Source organism: Orbicella faveolata, unplaced genomic scaffold (genome assembly GCF_042242905.1).
Source record: "Orbicella faveolata isolate gen_17 unplaced genomic scaffold, um_ofav_v1 contig_4, whole genome shotgun sequence".
Classification (NCBI taxonomy): Eukaryota; Metazoa; Cnidaria; class Anthozoa; order Scleractinia; family Merulinidae; genus Orbicella; species Orbicella faveolata.
In genome coordinates this window covers 5,004,396-5,023,457 of record NW_028301569.1, presented here as the reverse complement: position 1 = coordinate 5,023,457, position 19,062 = coordinate 5,004,396, and the positions used below count along the sequence as shown (strand labels likewise).

Here is a 19,062-nt window from a genome sequence, read left to right as displayed (position 1 = left end):
AAATTTAAATCACTATAATTTTTTTTTTTTTTTTCACGATGTGACTCGATGTCACACTTTTCCGATTCTTTTTTATTCAAACCAAAAATAAACCGCATGCCGAATTTAGTGATTATGTGTAGTTTCATTAGAAAGATTTCCGAAGATGCTCCAATTTTTTTTTTTTTTTTCAAAGGCCGGACAAACTTTTCCGAACATCTTCCGAGGCCGAAGACTTCTGAGGAAGATCCCAAGATTTTCGATCGTACATCAACAAATTTAAAGGCGGTTAAAGAGACAAAAATGTCATAGAAAATGACATCCCACATGTGTGAATAAAAATGATATCGTTACGCGTAGGATGTCGTTTTAATCAGTTGCTACCACTTGGTATATTACTAAAATTTTTATAACGAATTTAAGCATGTTAAAGTCCTTCTCCAAATATTACGACGAAATTACAATAACCATATGACACACGGTTTTCTTTGTTGTTCCTGTTGTCATTGTCATAGATTGCTTTTGGTAATGTTGTTATTGATGCGACAATGTTGTTTTAATTTTTATGGTGTTGCCTTTTTGATCGTCTATTTCCTTTCGTGGTTCAAGCGGTCCCACGGCGTTCCTCATTCCTAACATTTGCCTTCCAAATTGCTCAGTTTGTGTATGGTTTTTTCTTCGCAATATTTCAATGAACGCTACGCGAAACTGTCTTATTCTGACACAATAAACGACAGGGGTTATAAACGAATTGAGAATGACTATAAATATATCAAAAGTGCACTAAAAATGGCACTGTAAGCGATATTTACAGTTGTGATTTTTGAACTTACCAGTAGTATTAGAACAACAAACAGTGGTGAATAACACAACAATAGTACAAGCAGGACAGTTATTAACTTAAAAGCTTTTTTCTCCATAAAAAAAAAAAAATAAAAAAAAAATAAAATAAAATAATAATAATAATAATAATAATAATAATAATAATAATAATAATAAAATAAAAATTGTCTGGCTTCCAGTGAGTTTCGATGAAGACTGTAGTCTGGCAGAAGGCTATAGTGGGCATAACAATTAGCAAGATAATATTGTTCAATAATAATAACATTGTTCTGTAAGGGTAAAGGTAAATTTGCCACGAGAACTGTCATTCAAGCCAGACCAGATGAATGAAGTATCCGAGCTTTAGTAACCATCGTAGTGTAGGTGAACGAGTGTTTTATGGCTAAGATACCGTTCCACGCTTATCAAGACCAGATGACGGATTGAATCACCTCCAACTAATGACGTGAGCGCAGTTTTCACTATCCCTGCCTCGTGCAGTCTTTGTTAAATGCTTCACCTTGTAAGGTTGATATTGTGACTGCGCTAAGCACAGGTTGGGCGATTTTTCCCAATAACACATCCGTGAGAGCTAAACAGCTGAGTGCAATGTTGGGGTTAGTTTTCAGTCGAGCTTTGGTTTTCACAGCGATAATCACCAGTACGTTCAAAATGATGGTTAAGGAACAAGTTATGATTTTCACGACTGTTATGAAGATAAGCAGTGCGTACGCCTCAGTAGCCGTATGATAAGGACTTCCTCGCAGAAAGTGATAGGTTTCACTTTCATGAGAGATAGTCCCGCTTGTCGAAGTAGCGCTCAAATTCATGTCTTCACCGTTGTGATGTGTAATAGGTTCGTGCTCTTAAGAATTCGTGCATTTCTGTCGTCTTTTGTTTAATATATTGTGCAGTTTCACCTGTTCGTGCTCAATGAATTGTCATTTAACAAAATTGTATTTTTTCAATTCGGTTACATTATGATAAACAGAAACGAAAGTGAAATCGTGCACTGTTTGGAAAATTCTGACGCCAATGTTTTTCGGTGACATTTTGATACCGTTTTAAAAATCCGTAAATTGAACGCATTAAATTAACGAGAGCTTTTCTTGATTCCCGAAAGGCAAGGTGAATCAGAGAAACATAAAATGAAAATTAATAACCTAAGAGTATTTTTGAATTTATGGACCTATTATTTAATTTGAAAACAAAATCTGTTTCCTTTGACATTAAACAAAAGAAGTTAACACTCGTTTACAGAATTTCCTGCAAAATAAACCGTGAATTAATATGCTGTTTAAGCTTTTACAATTAGCATCCGCTCGAGCTGAAATAAGTACGGGAAATAGCCCAATCGATTATCGTAACACATGAAAATAAAGAAAAACAACACAAATTTTTGTGAAGTCCGACATACATTGTATATCAGGCCGAGATGAAAAATACCATATAATAAACAACACTCCAGGAGCGTTTACTCGGTCTTTCCATACGGACCTCCCAGCCGGCCAGTAACATATATTTATTTTTTTCTCACTTCGTGAGCGGGCAGTATTTAACAAATTTTTCAATCTGATTGGTTCTGGCAGCAGGTGAAATCTTCCCATACGGCCAGCTGACGGGTGGAGGGTGGAGGGAGGGGGGGACGTCGTGTTGATCTATTTTTTTGAACGAATTAGCGGTAATCGTCAATCTTCCAGCATTTTCACAGTAAAATCGACTATTAATCAACGCAAGTCTATCTCTATTCACTTTATAATGGCAAGGAAAGTCACTATAAGTAAATTCAATTGAGCATTTTGAAGTTGTGAGAGTTTGCTTCGTTATTCGTAGCTCGGCGCCGTATTGGCGCGTAATTCTGTGCTTCTCTCGCCGTAAAATGTTAAGTAAAAATGAATCAATTTCAGTCGAGTTTACCCACTGATCGTTGAGTGTATTTACACGAATTTCTGTGGAATACCCTTAACGGATTTCCTCGCTTTTTACGGTAGAAAAGTCGATTTCAAGTGATTTGCAACGACTGAAAGTACTTGTTTTTGTAGAACAACTTCAAATTTGGCACGAAATTTCACAACGGTAAAAAAAAATTTGGAAACTTAAATAGTGAACTAAATGCAACTAACATAAAGTAGTTGGAAATAGATCTGTTCTTTAATACATCTTTCTTTGTCTAGTATCTGAGTTACTTGCTCGTTGCAAAGATTTTTTTACAAATCGTTACTAGACAGCATACGAGCCGATTCAATGATAAAGCTGCGTAAACAAACCCATGTGTAATTAAAACCAATTTATTGCAGGAAAAAAAATAAACTTGTTAATTTCCGACTTTGGTCCATATCCACTGTAGTGAAAAAGAACTCGGTCACAGTTTTTAACTATACGGACCTCCTAACCGGCAAATAATATATATATTTGTAAGAAACAAAAATACAGTGATACCGCGAAACAGCGTTACATGGGTGTAGTCAAATTTAATTTGCTGCTTTATTTTTATTCATTTAATTTATTTAGCTAAAAGGCGCACATGTTTTCACCTTTAGCCTGGGAGAAAATTCTCGTATCACAGCTGTTTGACGGAAAATAACAGGATTTCTTTAACGCTAACTTTATTTGATTTGACTTGATGTCATTTTCGAATTACTTTATCTGCAATTTCCACTTTTTTTTTTCAAGGAAAAACTTATCAAAAAGCCAACTGCAAAATAGGGTTTACCTTTACGCTACTGCTCACTGAAAACTGTAGAGAGAATGGAAAAGAGAATTGTCGTGTAACTGCAGGAGTAATGAGTGTTCTGTCCAGACTCAAAGGTCACTCAAAGAGTCTTTTCAGTAAAGCCTTTCAACAGTAACTTGAATATGTATATACCATGAAATTTCCGTTCAGTGTAAACTATTGTTTGAATTTAATTACTAGGACCATGCTTTGTTGACCAGGCTTAGCCCCCAAGGATAACTGGAAATTGATCTTGTTCTCTTTGAAGACTGCGCCTCGATCTAGGCGGTAGACATAAGAAGTAGCGGAGACTTAAATTCTAAAACTAAAGGCAAAAAATTGGGTAAAGCTACCACTGTGTTGAAGATTTAAGAAAATTTAACAACCAGATTAGTGCAAGCTGCTAGGATGTCTCCAACAGAAACGACAACCATCTCTTGCGAATTAAAGAAAGCAACATCATTGAACATGGTGTAATAAACAAGTCAGGTAGAGTATAGGGGATGAACGCAAAGCTTCAAAGGCAACACAGATGTCTACAACACAACAAAATGAAACAAAAAAAAAAACATAATTTACTATTCGGAAAACAACGACACTTGTAATGACAAGATGTTAGAAAGAGAAATTCGGATCAGTAAATTTTTGTAAACGCACGAATATTTCAGATATTTTATTGCCATGACAAAATCTTAGCACAGACGCCAAGGAAAGAGAAATGTTCATTTTGCGTGTTAAGAAAAAGAAAAAAAAAAAGAAATCTGCTCAATCCATGTAAAGACGATTAAAATTAGTAAACTATTAATTAGAGTTTGCTAATGAAATAACGCAAATGTAAAGTAAGTTCATGAAATTGTGATAAGGTGATTAAAGCGGTATCATTCCAAATCAAAGAAAAGGGATAATCTCTTCAGACCTATTTAACTGGCAAAGTGCAAAACACAGGTAAACGGACTCAGTCAACAGCACGAAGTGAAGAAGTGACTAGTCAGAATCGAGCAAAGATGAATAACACTACATTCCACACCAAATTCTCTAGTTCTGGTTTCTGCCTTCGCCCTCAAAATCTGGTAAACGTTTCTCCTGATATTGGCGCTGTATTAATCGTCAGAATCGTGGTGAACGCTCTCACCTGTCCTCTCATCATTGTGCTTAACACCCTGCTGGTGTTTGCAGTGAAAACCAAACCGCAGCTTCGCACCAAATCTAACATAGTACTCGCGTGTTTAGCCACAACTGATCTTATAATTGGACTAGTTCTTCAACCTCTACAAATTGCAAGCGACATTTCATCTCTCAGAGGAGACATCATGTTTTGTACTATAACCTACCTATCAAAAACTGTCACATTAACATGTGTACTGGCTTCTTTTCATCATTTGGTTTTGATGAGCGCCGAGCGTTATATTGCGATAAAACACCCATTCGTATACGACACCAAGGTCATTGAAGTTCGCATCATTATGGCCTCGGCTCTGGCGTGGGCTGTGGCCATCATCTTTTCCAGCGAAAACCTTTTGGCCACAGCAATAGTAATAGCTGCTGAAACACTGCTTATCATTCTTCCCATTTACTTCAATGTCTCTGTATACAAGGAAGTCCGTCGCAACAAGAAACAAATTGCTGCTAACCAAGTTTCTTTAGAAGCCAAGGAGAAGTTACTCAAGAAAAGGAAAGCTTTTTACACGACTGTTATTGTACTGCTAGTTATTTTACTGTGTTATATTCCAACACAGGTTTGTGTTGTTATTCTGATCTCTTTAAAGGAAATAATTGTTCCCAAGATAAGGGCTACTGCTATATATCTTTTGACTTTATTACCAGTAATGAATTCGTTGTGTAATCCTTTGATTTACGCTGCTAGAATAAGACATTTTCGCGTAGCTTTCGTTCAGTTGTTATCAAGAAAAACTATTACACAAGCTGAGGAACTTGAAATGAAAATCTTAGGGTCAAGGCAGGTTGGAGTAAGCAGTAATGTTAATGCAGGAAAAGGGAATCAGACGTCGAACGGTGAACATGAAGAGACAAGGTGGGCAGAGCCGCATGGTGGATGAGAAAAAACACCTCTGTGATAAAAATCAAAGAAAATTTAGTAAAAAATTAATTAGTAGAAAAGACCAACACCCAGTCAGTTGTAACAAAGGAGTGAGAGCATGCTTTCTAAAGTTTCAAAAATTTATTGAATTGTTAATCAGTTTCAATTTTGTTGTCCTTGTTTAATACCAATAAGATAGGATTTTTATATTTATTTGGGATGGAAACATATCCAAAAAACGTTGTAAGTACAAATAAATAGCCAGGCACCTTACTTTGTAAGGATGTGGATAGTCGTCAAAATCTACTAAATCTCTTTATTGAGGGACAAAGGTAAAGGCGAAAAAACAAAACAAAACCGTGAACCCGACAAACTTTCTTATCGCACGCGCTTTTCGCTTCTCGCACGCGTTCTTCGCTTCTCTTCGCTTCTCGCTGATGTTAAACGGAAAATAACCACGTTTTCTCAAACAAAAACAAATATATTAGGCCCGTTCCAAACGCCGCTCCATTCATGCGCCGAACCTAACTGATGAGTTAAGTACGGCAGAAGAGCGACGTTTGAATCAGTTTGGTTCAGCAAGTTAGGTTTGGTGCGGCAAACAGCATTAAATTCGGCAGGTTCTGTCGCACTATGCGACGTTGGAGCGGCAGCTGATTCATACGACGTTCTCCTCATGTGTCGAACCTAATGCATAAATTACTGTAAAGTATTTTCATATAACGGGACTCGTGATTGGCTCAAAATTGAGTGGAGTGAAGAGCCATCCATGAAGCTCGAAATCGTCGCTAAAAATAAAGGCAACAAAATGTGTGTTCGATTTATGAGAAACGAGACTGTATAAGCGAGTTTTTTTTTTAGCGCAAATTCATTTTTTTCTTTTTCTTCGAGATAATAGCTCAGCTTACGAGATTTCCCTTTAAAAAGTCGAATTAACCGGGAGAAAACCTGTCGAAATACAAATACTGAACCTTGAGTTTGAATATGCTTCCCTAACTATTGCTATAACAGCGAAAAGTTAGTCACAGCTTTTCTATTTGGACAGAGTTCTTGAATTCAGAACTCCTATTTTCTCGTCAAGAATTGTTACCACCGGCTGATCGAATTAAGTTCGACGCAAGTACGCCGTCTGAACCAGCCGTCGCTCCAAAGTCGCTCTAAAGTCGAACTTAATCAAGTTTGGTTCGGCACATGAGTGGAGCGGCGTTTGGACCGGACCTAATTTATTTGACTTGTTTTGAGCTGAATTTGCTTCGTTTTGATTTATTAAAACTTTCAATTTTAAAAATTAATGAATAAGCAAACTACCAATAACTATTTAACATTGCGCTACTGTTAAATGAAAACTACAGCAACCACAGACGAGAGGAAAAAAAAATCGTGCAACTATCCTAGTAATTAATATTTTGTTCAGGGTCAGCAGACACTAAAAAGTCTTTCAGCAAATCTTTTTAACCTGCAATTGAAATATTTAAATGCCATGAAATTTCCACTGCGCGCAAACTATTGCTTTAATTTTTAATTTACTTATTTTATTTTTCCTTGGAACCATCCCTTTTTGATACAGATTGGCCGGTCAAGATGGCGGCAAACTGACCGCGCACGCCGGGTCAGCCGTCGAGACCTTCTGTTCATGCTGTAGTCCTTTCCTTGGTTAATTTTTCTCATTTGCATTACAATGTAATCCAACGTGGATGCGAGGCAATTTCGGACTAAAACTACAAAATAGCCCGAAATTGCCTCACCTACATGCTAGATTTTATTGTACTGCAAATGAGCAGAGGTAACCGTGAAAAGGGCTATTAAAGCCAAAATGGCGTAGTTGACCGTGTATATTGTCAAGAACCTGGGAACTACTCAACGGGCCCTTCACGTGCGACTTTTCCAAGCTTTTTGGTGCTCATGGGATAATCTCTGAAGGCTTCAGACCAAGTCAGCGGGAACGACGAAATCGAGACTTTTCGTTTGATACCAAACATGACAGCAAATCTTTTTAAACTGCAATTGGAATGTTTAAATGTCATGCAATTTCCACCGCTCACAAACCATTGCTTTAATTTTTAAGTAACTATTTTATTCTATGTTATTTTATGTTTCCTTGGAACATCCCTTTTTGACACAGATTGGCCGGTCAAGATGGCGGCAAACTGACCTAGCTCGTCCCTGTTAAGGCGAACGCAAGTTTTTTTTTTTTTTTTTTTTAATTTTACTTTGCTTTCCTGCTTTTAAACTGTATGATCACTAAAAAAAAATTAAAACTTCCTATTGTTGGATAGAAGAAAGCTAAAGCGAATAGATTATTTCTGAGCGAAAGCGAATGCCTTACACTTTGTGCCATAACAATTCGATGGATGATATATATATATATATATATATAATTTCAGAGACAAATATCTCAAAGAATATCGAGTGAAGAACACAAATATATCAATACACAAAGAAGTAAAATAGCATCGTATAGTTATCCAGATATAAAACATCTTCACTAAACCCTCAAAGCAAACTTAACCGAAGAAAAACAACCTCGTGCTCGACACAAATATTTTACTTGACATACTTGACTCACTTCGCTATTCCAACACCTTTGCCAAAACGTATCATAAATTCAGGATACGGATTTACAAGCTTTTGAGAGGCAACCTTGACACAATCTTTGATTTAAATTGACTTTAAAGGATATAGTATCCAATGGAATTCTTAAAATGCCGAGATGTCGGTTGAAAAGGGCCAGAGAAGCGAAATAAACCCGACGTAGTAGCCACTACGACAAAACATCCCGACTCACGTAGTCAGATTTCACGCTACGGTTGGATGCAACCGACGTACATGCGCAGTGTCTCATTTTGAGGGAAATTTAATTCCGGCACCCGTATCATCGCCAGCCGTAGCGATTTGCTTAAAGTACCTAATGAGAACAACCCACCTTCTACCGCAATGAACAAAGAATTTCTCACCCAAGCCGTTCGTGGTAACACAAACACAACAGACAGCGATGATAATTGGAATCGATTACTATATAAAGAAGCGTACCATATCAAGCGCTAGCGTTCAGCAACATATTTGAACACTGGTTTAAAAGCCAGTAGGGAGCTATGCCTATTCTCTTGATAGTATAGTCTTTGTTTTGTATTTTCACGTGCTAATGCTAATGTACCATCTTGCAGTATTTAATTTTCTGCTACCTGAATGTCACCTCAGTCTGACGATGATATAGAATTATATCGAAATATTACAAGTACATCAACGATTCCTTGCATTTGTTGGATGTATTATAGACACAATGCATTTACTCGGTATCACATTTATTCTCTATCTCTTAAAATTATCAGCAGGTAATGGATATTGCTATTCCCTTATGTAGCTTTTCCTTTGCAAGCAATCTTTGTCTGTGAGAGTTTTTTGGAGATGAAAGAAAGTCTTGGTGTTCTCTTATCCTTCTCAATGGTGAAATATAGGGTTTATTTTTTTAAGTTTTGTACACATTATCAGTTCAAATTTCTTAAAATATTGAAATCATATCACAAGTCAGCTCCTAAAAAATAATGCTCTGGATCTCCAATAGGCGAGCGTATAATTATTGTTGAGCAATAGCGGTTATATTCGTATTCCCGGTGTTGGACTGGAACTAGCTTGAAATGGAGGCTTGTACGGGGAAATTAAAACACTGAGCGCTTTCCATCCGACCAAAAATTCCGGAGTTGATTTTCGGACATTTCATGAGGCCAATGGAACAGAATTTTCCGGTTTACTGCACCAGAGTGGAAAACGGCACTTTTGTTCGCTTGGAATTTTTCGATGACTTCGAGGTTAAATCGCAAATATAGAAGCAAACAGAACACTGATAAGTCGAAATGGCGAATTTTTATAGACCACAACGTACAGCAGGGACCTTATACAAACCACAACGACAGCGGAAAAGTCGCAAAACAAAGAGTTTAATGAGTGGTACAATGGCTTCGCTCGCGTTAAATATCTTTGTAAATGTCGTAGCCAACCTATGCGTATTTTATTTAATTGGAATTAAACGCTTTCTTAACAAATTTAGCTGTCGCTATTATTTATCAACAGACAAGTGGCAAGACTCTAAAGTAAAATATTGATCCGTTTTCGAATGCGCGTCGCCGTCATCCTTGCGTGAGCTGTCCAACTCGCTGGGATCGTGGCCAAAAGAACTAGTGCAGAATAGGAAGTTGCGAATTTACATAATTTCCGAAAAAAAAGACTACCTCCTGAGGTATCCCAAAATTTTCGAAAACGTTTCCCTGGAAATTTCAGTTCCATTTAATTTTCATCCCGGAATTTCCAGAGTTTTCGGCCGAATGGTTCGCTTTTCGGAAATTCAACAATTTCCGGATTTTCTAGAACTTTTCTTAGGAAATTTCTGTACCATTTGATCCGGTTTCGAAAATTTCGAAATTTTGGTCGAATGGAAAGCGCCCACCATTAAAAAGGGAGATGTCATTTGCTTTTGAACAGACTCCCCGCAAAAACCTTAGTTGCAAACTACTTCTGGTCCAATACCGAGAATACGAAAATAGTCTATTCACAAGCAAACAACATATGGTAATATCCAAATAGAAATAACGCAAGGTTACTGCTTTGCATTTACATTAGGCAAAGTTGAAAGGCCTCAATTTGTTTTAATCTTAAAACTACTAAAGATATAATTTTTCATGTTAGGAACCCAACATCTGACAAAGGAACTGGCCTTTAGTTAGGTACCTATAATTGCTGACATGCACGAAAACAAATTCAAACTGCTACCTGTAGACATGAGAATTTTTTATGCAAAGAAGTAGCGCAGAGCTACAGGAAGAAACGTTTCTGTTAAAAAGTAGAACAACGTGGACAAGTTTCACAGCGTTTTTTCTTAACTTTTAATGTTCAATAAAAACTGAGTAAGGATCTAATATCTAAAGGAAATTAAAGGAAATACTCTTCAGGCGCGATAAGGTAACAATAGATAATCACCTTGGTGTAATCATTAAGACTAACAGCTGCGTGTAGTCATTAGAATTTGTGATGCAAAGAAAAGCTCTGAGCTAAACACGAAAAGTGTCTGTTTACAAAGGAGAACAACGTCGACAAACATGACAGCTTTTTGCTCTAAGCTGTGAAAAAGTAAGGGACTTTATTTATATTTATTGCTGGTCTGGGGAGTATTCTGCATAAATTAGAAACCTTCAATAATAAGAATATATTTGCAACAAACATTCATTGACGTTCAGTTTTCTTTTTTTTTGTCAGCTGACTACTTTTTTGCAAGTTTGAAATCATTTTATTATTAACTCAAACGGGTTGCTTTCCTAATTTATATTAGTTATTACTTAATATGTAACATTTTACTAAAATAAAATCCTCCATTCGCTTAAAATTTGATAAACCATTAATATTTATTGTATACAGTTTATGAAAAAACAACTTCATCCTCCGTTGGTTTGCGATCGTTTTTCTTGGCTTCTTATCATGGGGAGAGGGGCAGCAGTTAGAATAATATTTTCGTCTCTAAAAGATGAGAGACGAAAACGATTTTTCTCTTTACACGTTAATTAAGTAAGTTCGGATTTGAGAGTTTGGCTCTACGTCTATTACCATTAGTTGTATTTGAGCGTGAATACGAATTTTAAAAAATATATATTAACAAAAATTTACATGGGCATGAAATACTGTACGATTCTTTACCATGTACTTTTTCGCCAACAAAGTGCAACACGGTTGGTATCGTTTCATTGAATTGTCAAGGTGATTTCGATAAATAATTACGGACAAACTTTCAAAGAAGTGCCAAGTAACTCCTGCTTTAAAGTTTCGTACTTACAGAAAAAAAAACAACAACAACAACAACAACAACAATCACAACCCGATAAAATGTTAGCAAATTTGTTGCATTCTCGGGACCGTCTTTGGGCGCAAAAAATCAAGCTTGAGGGACAATTTTTACGATGTCACGCAATATCGATCAATAGTGTTTATCGTATTTTTCATATCGACAAAAAAAAGAAGCTCCATGGATCAATTCATCATGCCGAATTTAGGAAATATGCCAAGTTTTACAAGAATCCGTTGGAAACTTATAAAAAATATACGGATCCCGAAAATTGCCAGTTTTTACGAACATATGTATGTCAAAATCGTTTGTATCCACCATAAAACACTCTGTTTAACGGGATTAGTGCATGCCTTTTAACTCAAACTTACTGCATTAAGTAAAAGTCGTCACATCCAACGGCTTATGGCAAACAAGACTAAATAAGACACGTACAAATCGACTGAAGACAGATTCTCGAAAGAGAAAAAAATTTCAAAGTATTGCTTCCTATAGGCAAGGGAATCTCGCCGTGGGTTTAGTAGAGCTCTCAACGGTTATTGCTCAGCTCTGAACTTTGCGATTGCCGTTCTACAGTAAGTCTGCTTTACATTTATTAGGATAGTCCCCCAAACCAGTGAAAGACGTTCACGATCAACGGCTGTAAACACTAACTGATCATCAGCGCAAGCTGATCTAAAGGGAGGTAGAGGAAACAAGAAGCAACCTATCTTTGTTTAAACAACTTGATGAAAATACTCAAGAAAGAAAAGAAAAAGGTGTAAGATAATCAAGAAAACCTCAAAGCAACTGAATGTACCAAGGAAAATATCTTGGCAGGTACCTCAGTATATCACAAGACAATGATGGCGAACCTAACTGGGAACGAAAACGAGACAGCAATTGAAGATTCGTCTTGCAATACAAGACTTTTCGGCGTAAATCAAAAGATAATTTTTTCGGCTTTTAACATTCCTCTTTCAATCGTTGCATTTCTAGGGAATGTTCTCATCATTTTTGTTCTTCAAAAGCCGTCGCCCCTTCATCCATCATCAAAGCTTTTGTTTGGTTGTCTTGCAATCACCGATCTCTGTGTGGGCCTTATCACGCAGCCTCTTCGTGTTACATACCTAATGTCTCCAGAGAATTCCAAACTTTGTTACCATGCTTGGAACCTTTATATTACCTTGGGTCTCATTTTCTGTGGAGTATCTCTGTTGACACTGACTGCCATAAGCGTGGACAGACTTCTCGCTCTAATATTGGGGCTAAGATACAGACACGTTGTAACTTTAAGGAGAATTTGGATTGTTGTTGTTAGTTTTTGGCTTTCTTTAATTGCCGTTTTAATTATAATCTTTTACATTTCAGTTAGTGCCAGTTTTGTCGTCTGCGCGATAACATTGCTGTGTATAATAATTTCATCTTGCTCTTACATGAAAATTTATTTCACATTGCGAAAACTTCAAACTCAACTACATGTACAGAGTCATGCTCCGGCCCAACGAAACGGAAGATGCTCAGGACAATCCAAGAGATCTACTCCACTGAATGTAGCACGATACAGAAGGTCAGTCGCCAGTGCATTGTGGGTACATATGACTTTAGTGGCTTGTTATCTTCCGTTTGGTGCCGTCATAGCTATATTTGCCATTACTGGACTAAATACGCCATCTTTTGACTTAGCTTGGGAAGCAACGATAGTTGTTGCAATGTTAAATTCATCACTAAATCCTTTTATTTATTGCTGGAAAATTAAGGAAATAAGACTGGCAGTGAAGGACTCCATTAGTCGATTTTGTTAGAACTTATGAAGCCTAGGAGACAAGTGTATTCATATTCCTGAAAACAATATTTGCCACTTTATCTGATTGAAGAACAACTGTAGGAATTAAATCAAAATGATGAAATGGAGTGGAAAGCTGAGTGGAGGCAAAAAATGTCTCAGTTAAGGTGTATTCCTATAAGTTTCCTTCTGCACGCGCATATTGGGGGCAAATACATTTAGGAACCACGTGTATTTCTCCAGTGATTCACCATTTTGCAATAGAATATTGTTTACCCAACATCTAGTATATAGGCTGCTATAGAATTAGTAATCAATCATCTGGAATAATAGCTCCTCTGAAACGGCTTATCGTGAAAAGCAACTAAGGGCTAAGGGCGCACGATTTAGAAAAGAAAATACTATCCTGTCCCAACTTTACCACCGATAACGAAGCGCGCGAAATCTAAAAATTAAATAGAATGCAAATTATTGGAGCCCCGCGAGAGTCAGGCAACATAAGCGTGTTCTGAGAGAAATAGGAGGAAAATGAACGCCAAATTTTCTTTTTTAAAATCGTTTTAGGAACACTTGCTTACGCGCTTGAAACAGCGTCAAATCTTTCACCATTTCGTTTTGTTTGTCTGAGTTTGTCTCAGTTATGACGTCACTCGCGTGCTTCGCTAACACAGTATTAGTTCAAGTCATTTAGTTTTAGTGATATGTTAGTACTTTTAGAGTTGGCAGCTGATAAGAATGATGTGTACTGTTCGATTTGTACTGGTGCATTAACGTTTAACATGTGCAATTAGCGAGTTGACGCTACAGAACTGTTTCTAATGTCATTATAGTTATATTATTATAAAATCATTATTATATGGCTGTGTCTCACAAGGACTGGGAACTACCGAATTCACGAATTTGATTGGCTGAAATCGATATTGACCGCGGTCTAGATTTTCCCATCTAGACCGGCATCTAGACCGGTTTCATTTTGCGTTGAAAAAGTAGCAAACTCCAGTACAAAAATGTTCACCGTTTTTTTTTATCTTCTTCTCAATCATGTATGGAAGTGCCAAAAAGCCTGATGACAAAAAAAGAAAAAGTAAAGAGGACGAGCAAATTTCGACAGGTTTAAGTTACGCTCATCTCCGTTTGCAAGCAAAATGTCAGCAAACCAGTTACATTAAACGAACTCAAGTTTTCCTCTTTGCCATATAATAAATATCTTACTAACCGAGCTAAGTCGGTCTGTATGGGAGAATCTTGACCTCGGTCGTGTGTACAGACCTCAATACGTTCGGTCTGCACTCACGACCTCGGTCAAGATTCTCCCATACAGACCGACTTAGCTCGGTTAATAAGAGCTAAATATTAAATTAATCACTTATGCAATCATTTGATGGCGGGTTACTTTGATCTAAGAAACCCTTTCACGTGCTTTCCCTTTCATCTCTAATATTATTTGTTCTTTTATCCTTTCTTGAGTGCCCGTGTCACGCTGTTTAAACAGAAATGGGTCGTTTCCTCATGTCGTATCTAAAGTAAACCCAACAAAATGCTATCAAGTGTTTCTAAATCTCCGGGGAATTACTTCACAACCAATCAAAGAAGCCGCAGTATACGTACGTAACCAAAATTTCCAAGTTACTTTTCCAAGAATCAGTTAAAAACGTAAAATCAAAGAAAAAACACACACACGCAAAAACAAAAGCAAAGAAATAGGTCCGCAAAGCGTACATATTCGGCTTACGAAATTAAGCTGCTTCTAGGTGAAACTGACAATTTATTAGTACCTGATCTCTTATTGAGTTTCTATTAGTAGAGCTAGTATGTGATTACGGTTAGATAGTTTTCCATATTTTCCTTTCAATCAAGAAAACAAGATAGTTAACATACAACAGACCATTTCGGAGTTCCTGAAATCCTCATTTTAAAGATGAGGGCTATTGGTCAATATTTGTTATCGAAGTCTTACTTTGACAACAAAGGTTGCACATGTAATAGCCTCACTCAGCATAATTCCCCATAGTGGCCTGATAGATTCAATCATAATTTTGTTTACGTAACCATGCAAGTGGAATTGAGTTCTGAAGTTTGTAGGTTGATTGGATAAATTAATGTAATAAATTAAGCCCTGCCCTGTTAAGTTTTTTAATACCTCCAACCTGAAAAAAAATGTGCAACTTAAAGTTTAGTCAACTATGATAGGGTAGCCCCACAGCTTGATGCAATATAATAATAAGGGTACTGCATATTGTACGTCGTTTATGCAAGTTAAATAAAAATAATTTTCTTTCTTTCACAAATCATTTTGTTTCTATATATTTTGGTAATTGTTTGCGCAAATCTCACTAGCAATGCAGAAAACATTCAAAAGGATTGCAGATATATCTCTTCTAATAGATTTTTGCAATGATTACAAAACAAACCTATGTTGACAATTAAGTATCGAGCATTCTCTTATTCATAATTATTTCGAGTTTTGATTTCAATTTGTTTAAATCTCTCATTTCTAGAAGCAAAAACAAACTCTATATCACCAGCCACCATGCGTGTTTGACACGGCTTATGTTCGACATGATTGGACAGCATATCTCTCTCGCAAAAAGTAAATCTTCACAGTCTCTTGGACTTAATTTGTCTATCCATCACTAAAATATTTCAGCGTAGCTTATATTTACTCGATTGTGCATGTAGGTTTACTTGAAAACCATCTATTAAGAAATTTTCACTCTGGTCGAACTGCATGGAATACAAAAAAAATGAAATGTGAACGACAGCAAATTAAAAGATAACACAATTCGAATTTGATGCTTGAAGTATTTTAAAATACAAATTAAATCAATGGGTTTCGAAATTCTGATTTTAACACAGCTATAATTTCAATGTGTATGTACAAAATATAACAATACTGTGAGGAGAGAAAATCAGATAATTTAGTATGTTTTACATATTTGCTTTCGCTATCGGAAAATATAGAAATCCAACGTGGATAGTTTAATTTTAGTTCCCGCGGTTTTGCATTTCTGAGTTAGAGGTTACTGTTCCAGTTCATTAACCGTAACAAACACCTGCTGTTTGTGTAAGATCATAACTGTAGTTCGTATAGTGTGATCGTCCGAGTAAGTGTAGTTCTGAAAAGAACTGTTGTTGGTGACTGTCAACTGACAACCTGAGCGGAAGTCATCTTCAGAGTCAAGTGAATGGTGTTTGTCAGTCGATGATGTTATAAGTCTGGTCCGTTGAACGTGATTGGTCAGTATAGCCATGATGGTATTGACTGAAAGACTCGTGTAAAGTTTGTCGTCAGTCATTGGTAGGTTTCGATTACCGTCTATTGTTAGTCAAATAGGTCGGTTTTTGGTCCGTGTATTGTTAAGTCGGTCTGTTAGAAGTCCGTTTGTCGGTTTCGTTTCCGTCATGGATAAGTCGTTTGTAAGGCGCCGGTAGTTGTTGACATCTGTTAAGAGGCGTTTGTTCTAGGTTAATGTACCAGCTTTCCAGAGTCAGTCGTTGAAAATAGTTTGTACTGTAGGTTAAGCACTGAGCAGAGTCCCAGTCAATGTTGTGGTTTGTCAGTTGATGATGTACAGCAATGTGATTGTTGGTATCACCATTTCTCGTGGCTCGTTTGTGTTCAGTCAGTCTCGTGTTAAGGTTTCTGCCAGTCTCACCAATGTAGGAAGCCTGGCAGTCGGAGCATTTGATCTTGTAAACTGCTCCCTGTCTGTTGTTAGGTTCGTCTCTCTCTTTCACGTTGGTCAGTAAGTGTCGTAACGTAGTTGTAGGTTTGTGGGCTACACGAATGTTGTAGGGCTGTAGGATCCGTGAGATGGTCTCAGAAGAGCCCTTAATGTAAGGTATAGTCACTGTAGTAACAGGTGTAGGGTTCCTGTTCGTAGCGGTATCGCGGAGGTCACGGTTTCGAATCCCGTTGTAGCCCTGATTTTTTCAGGCTTCTCCTTTCCAATTGCTTAAATTGGAAAATTAACTGCGATGATCATTCTTCACCTTCATCTACAACCGCAGTTCATATATAAATTATTTCATATAAACTTCACATCATTTCACTCCTCATGGGAAGATATGAACTCAACTAATTGACCTCGCTCCCAATGTGTGGCTTCATAGCTCAGTTGGTAGAGCATCGCACCGGTATCGCGGAGGTCACGGGTTCGAATCCCGTTGAAGCCCTGATTTTTTCAGGTTTCTTCTTTCCAATTTAAGCAATTGGAAAATTAACTGCGATGAACATTCTTCACTTTCATCCACAACCGCAGTTCATATATGAATTATTTCATATAAACTTCACATCAAACTTTACACGAGTCTTTCAGTCAATACCATCATGGCTATACTGACCAATCACGGTTCAACGGACCAGACTTATAACATCATCGACTGACAAACACCATTCACTTGACTCTGAAGATGACTTTCGCTCAGGTTGTCGAAACGCCAGTCACCAACAACAGTTCTTTTCAGAACTACACTCACCCGGACGATCACACTATACGAACTACTGATACTCCTGGGTTCAAAGCATTCACTATATCATAACTGTAGTTAGAATTGAACTGTAATTGCTACCTGCAATAGTCTTTTATTAAACTGTTATCTACCTGTATTGTTTTCGAAAGTTATTAATCTTGTAAACGATGAATTCCGTTAACCAATCGAGCCTTCTGAAATGTATGACATAATGTTTAATTATGACTGTTTACTAGCCTTGCGTGATCGCTTCGAATTATGTTTCGGCTTAAATAATCCTGCCGTGTAAAATATTCTTTGGTTACGTTCTGAGTACGTTAGTGGATTAAACTCTACTGTTGGACCCAAGTAACTGCGTATTCTCTGTCTGCCCTTTGGATTGTTTTGCCGTAATAGATCCCGAGTCCTCTGGGAGTCTGACAAACTCCGTCGTTGCAAGCGTGTTTCCCTCTGGATTGTTGTAACAAGGATAACAACTTAAGCGGCCCGAAAACAGAAACAATTAGGCTAAAACGTAACAAGAACTTAAGCTTACTTTGGACTCCACAAAGAGAGAAAACGTGTGGAAAACCATCAAATTCTTTAGCCATGAAAAAAGATACGACCTTAATTTCCACATCTGCTAATCCAAGGCCTCTTGTATTAATTATTTGACCTTCCCGACCTTGCTGTCGTAACGGATACATGACCGCAGTCAGTATCTCCCTCAGCTTTCATCTACGCATTTAAAAAAAACAAAAGTGGCCGACTTCGAGCTTCGAGGTGTTCGACAAACTAGTACCCAGGCTCTTCAATAAACCATACGACAAGCGTTCTGTTCACCATGACAAATCCTGGAATAAATAACAAATGGAAAACTTGTGATCTTTTGGCCGCATTTAAAAAAAAATGAAAATACTAAGTTTAAATGACGGACAGAAAGGATCATTACAATTAAGAATACCCAATCAAAATTAATTTAGAGTAAAAGAAACATATCATTACCGATTGATGATAAGGAGAAATTAATATGAAATCTTGATGGGTTGGCTCGGAGATAAAATAATACACCTTTTTGATTATTTCTCGTCCAATTTGGATCATCTACACTGAGATGGAATAATAAACGCCCGTCAGTTCCTGTACTAGGTTTCGTTGAGACCCGTCAAATGAGTCGTTATGAGAAAGCCTCGTGAACTAAAGGTTGAATATACTCACACTCTGGGTGTGGGCATGTAAATTTGCTCCTAACAATAACACAGCATAAAGTGCCCGTCAGAAATACAAGAGAAGCTAAGGAAATTCGAAGGTCGCGAGACTCTAAATCAAATGAAAAGAGCAAACGTATAGCTTTCACGAACTGTAAGAACCGTGTAGACCTGTTAACCCCATTTTGCACTGTTGAAGGGATACTTTCACGGGTTGCGCATATGCGAACTTTCGATCTGGAGTTTGAAAAAGTCTGG

At 37.2% G+C, this 19,062-nt stretch overlaps 2 protein-coding genes and 1 pseudogene across 2 annotated transcripts; 2 read left to right on the top strand and 1 right to left on the bottom strand.

The window, feature by feature from the left end:
- Positions 1-985: 985 nt before the first annotated feature.
- Positions 986-1,655, bottom strand: LOC149101156 (uncharacterized; annotated as a pseudogene).
- Positions 1,656-3,125: 1,470 nt separating this feature from the next.
- On the top strand, positions 3,126-5,909 carry LOC149101155 (trace amine-associated receptor 5-like). Its single transcript, XM_089276517.1, has one exon. It carries the CDS (start codon positions 4,519-4,521, stop codon positions 5,569-5,571), a length of 1,053 nt encoding a protein of 350 aa, XP_089132643.1. The 5' UTR covers positions 3,126-4,518; the 3' UTR covers positions 5,572-5,909.
- A 4,393-nt stretch (positions 5,910-10,302) lies between these two features.
- LOC149101154 (melanocortin receptor 5-like) lies at positions 10,303-15,432 on the top strand. The gene is made up of 2 exons (XM_089276387.1): positions 10,303-10,673; positions 11,979-15,432. Exon 2 carries the CDS (start codon positions 12,222-12,224, stop codon positions 13,161-13,163), a length of 942 nt encoding a protein of 313 aa, XP_089132513.1. The 5' UTR covers positions 10,303-10,673; positions 11,979-12,221; the 3' UTR covers positions 13,164-15,432.
- Positions 15,433-19,062: the final 3,630 nt, after the last annotated feature.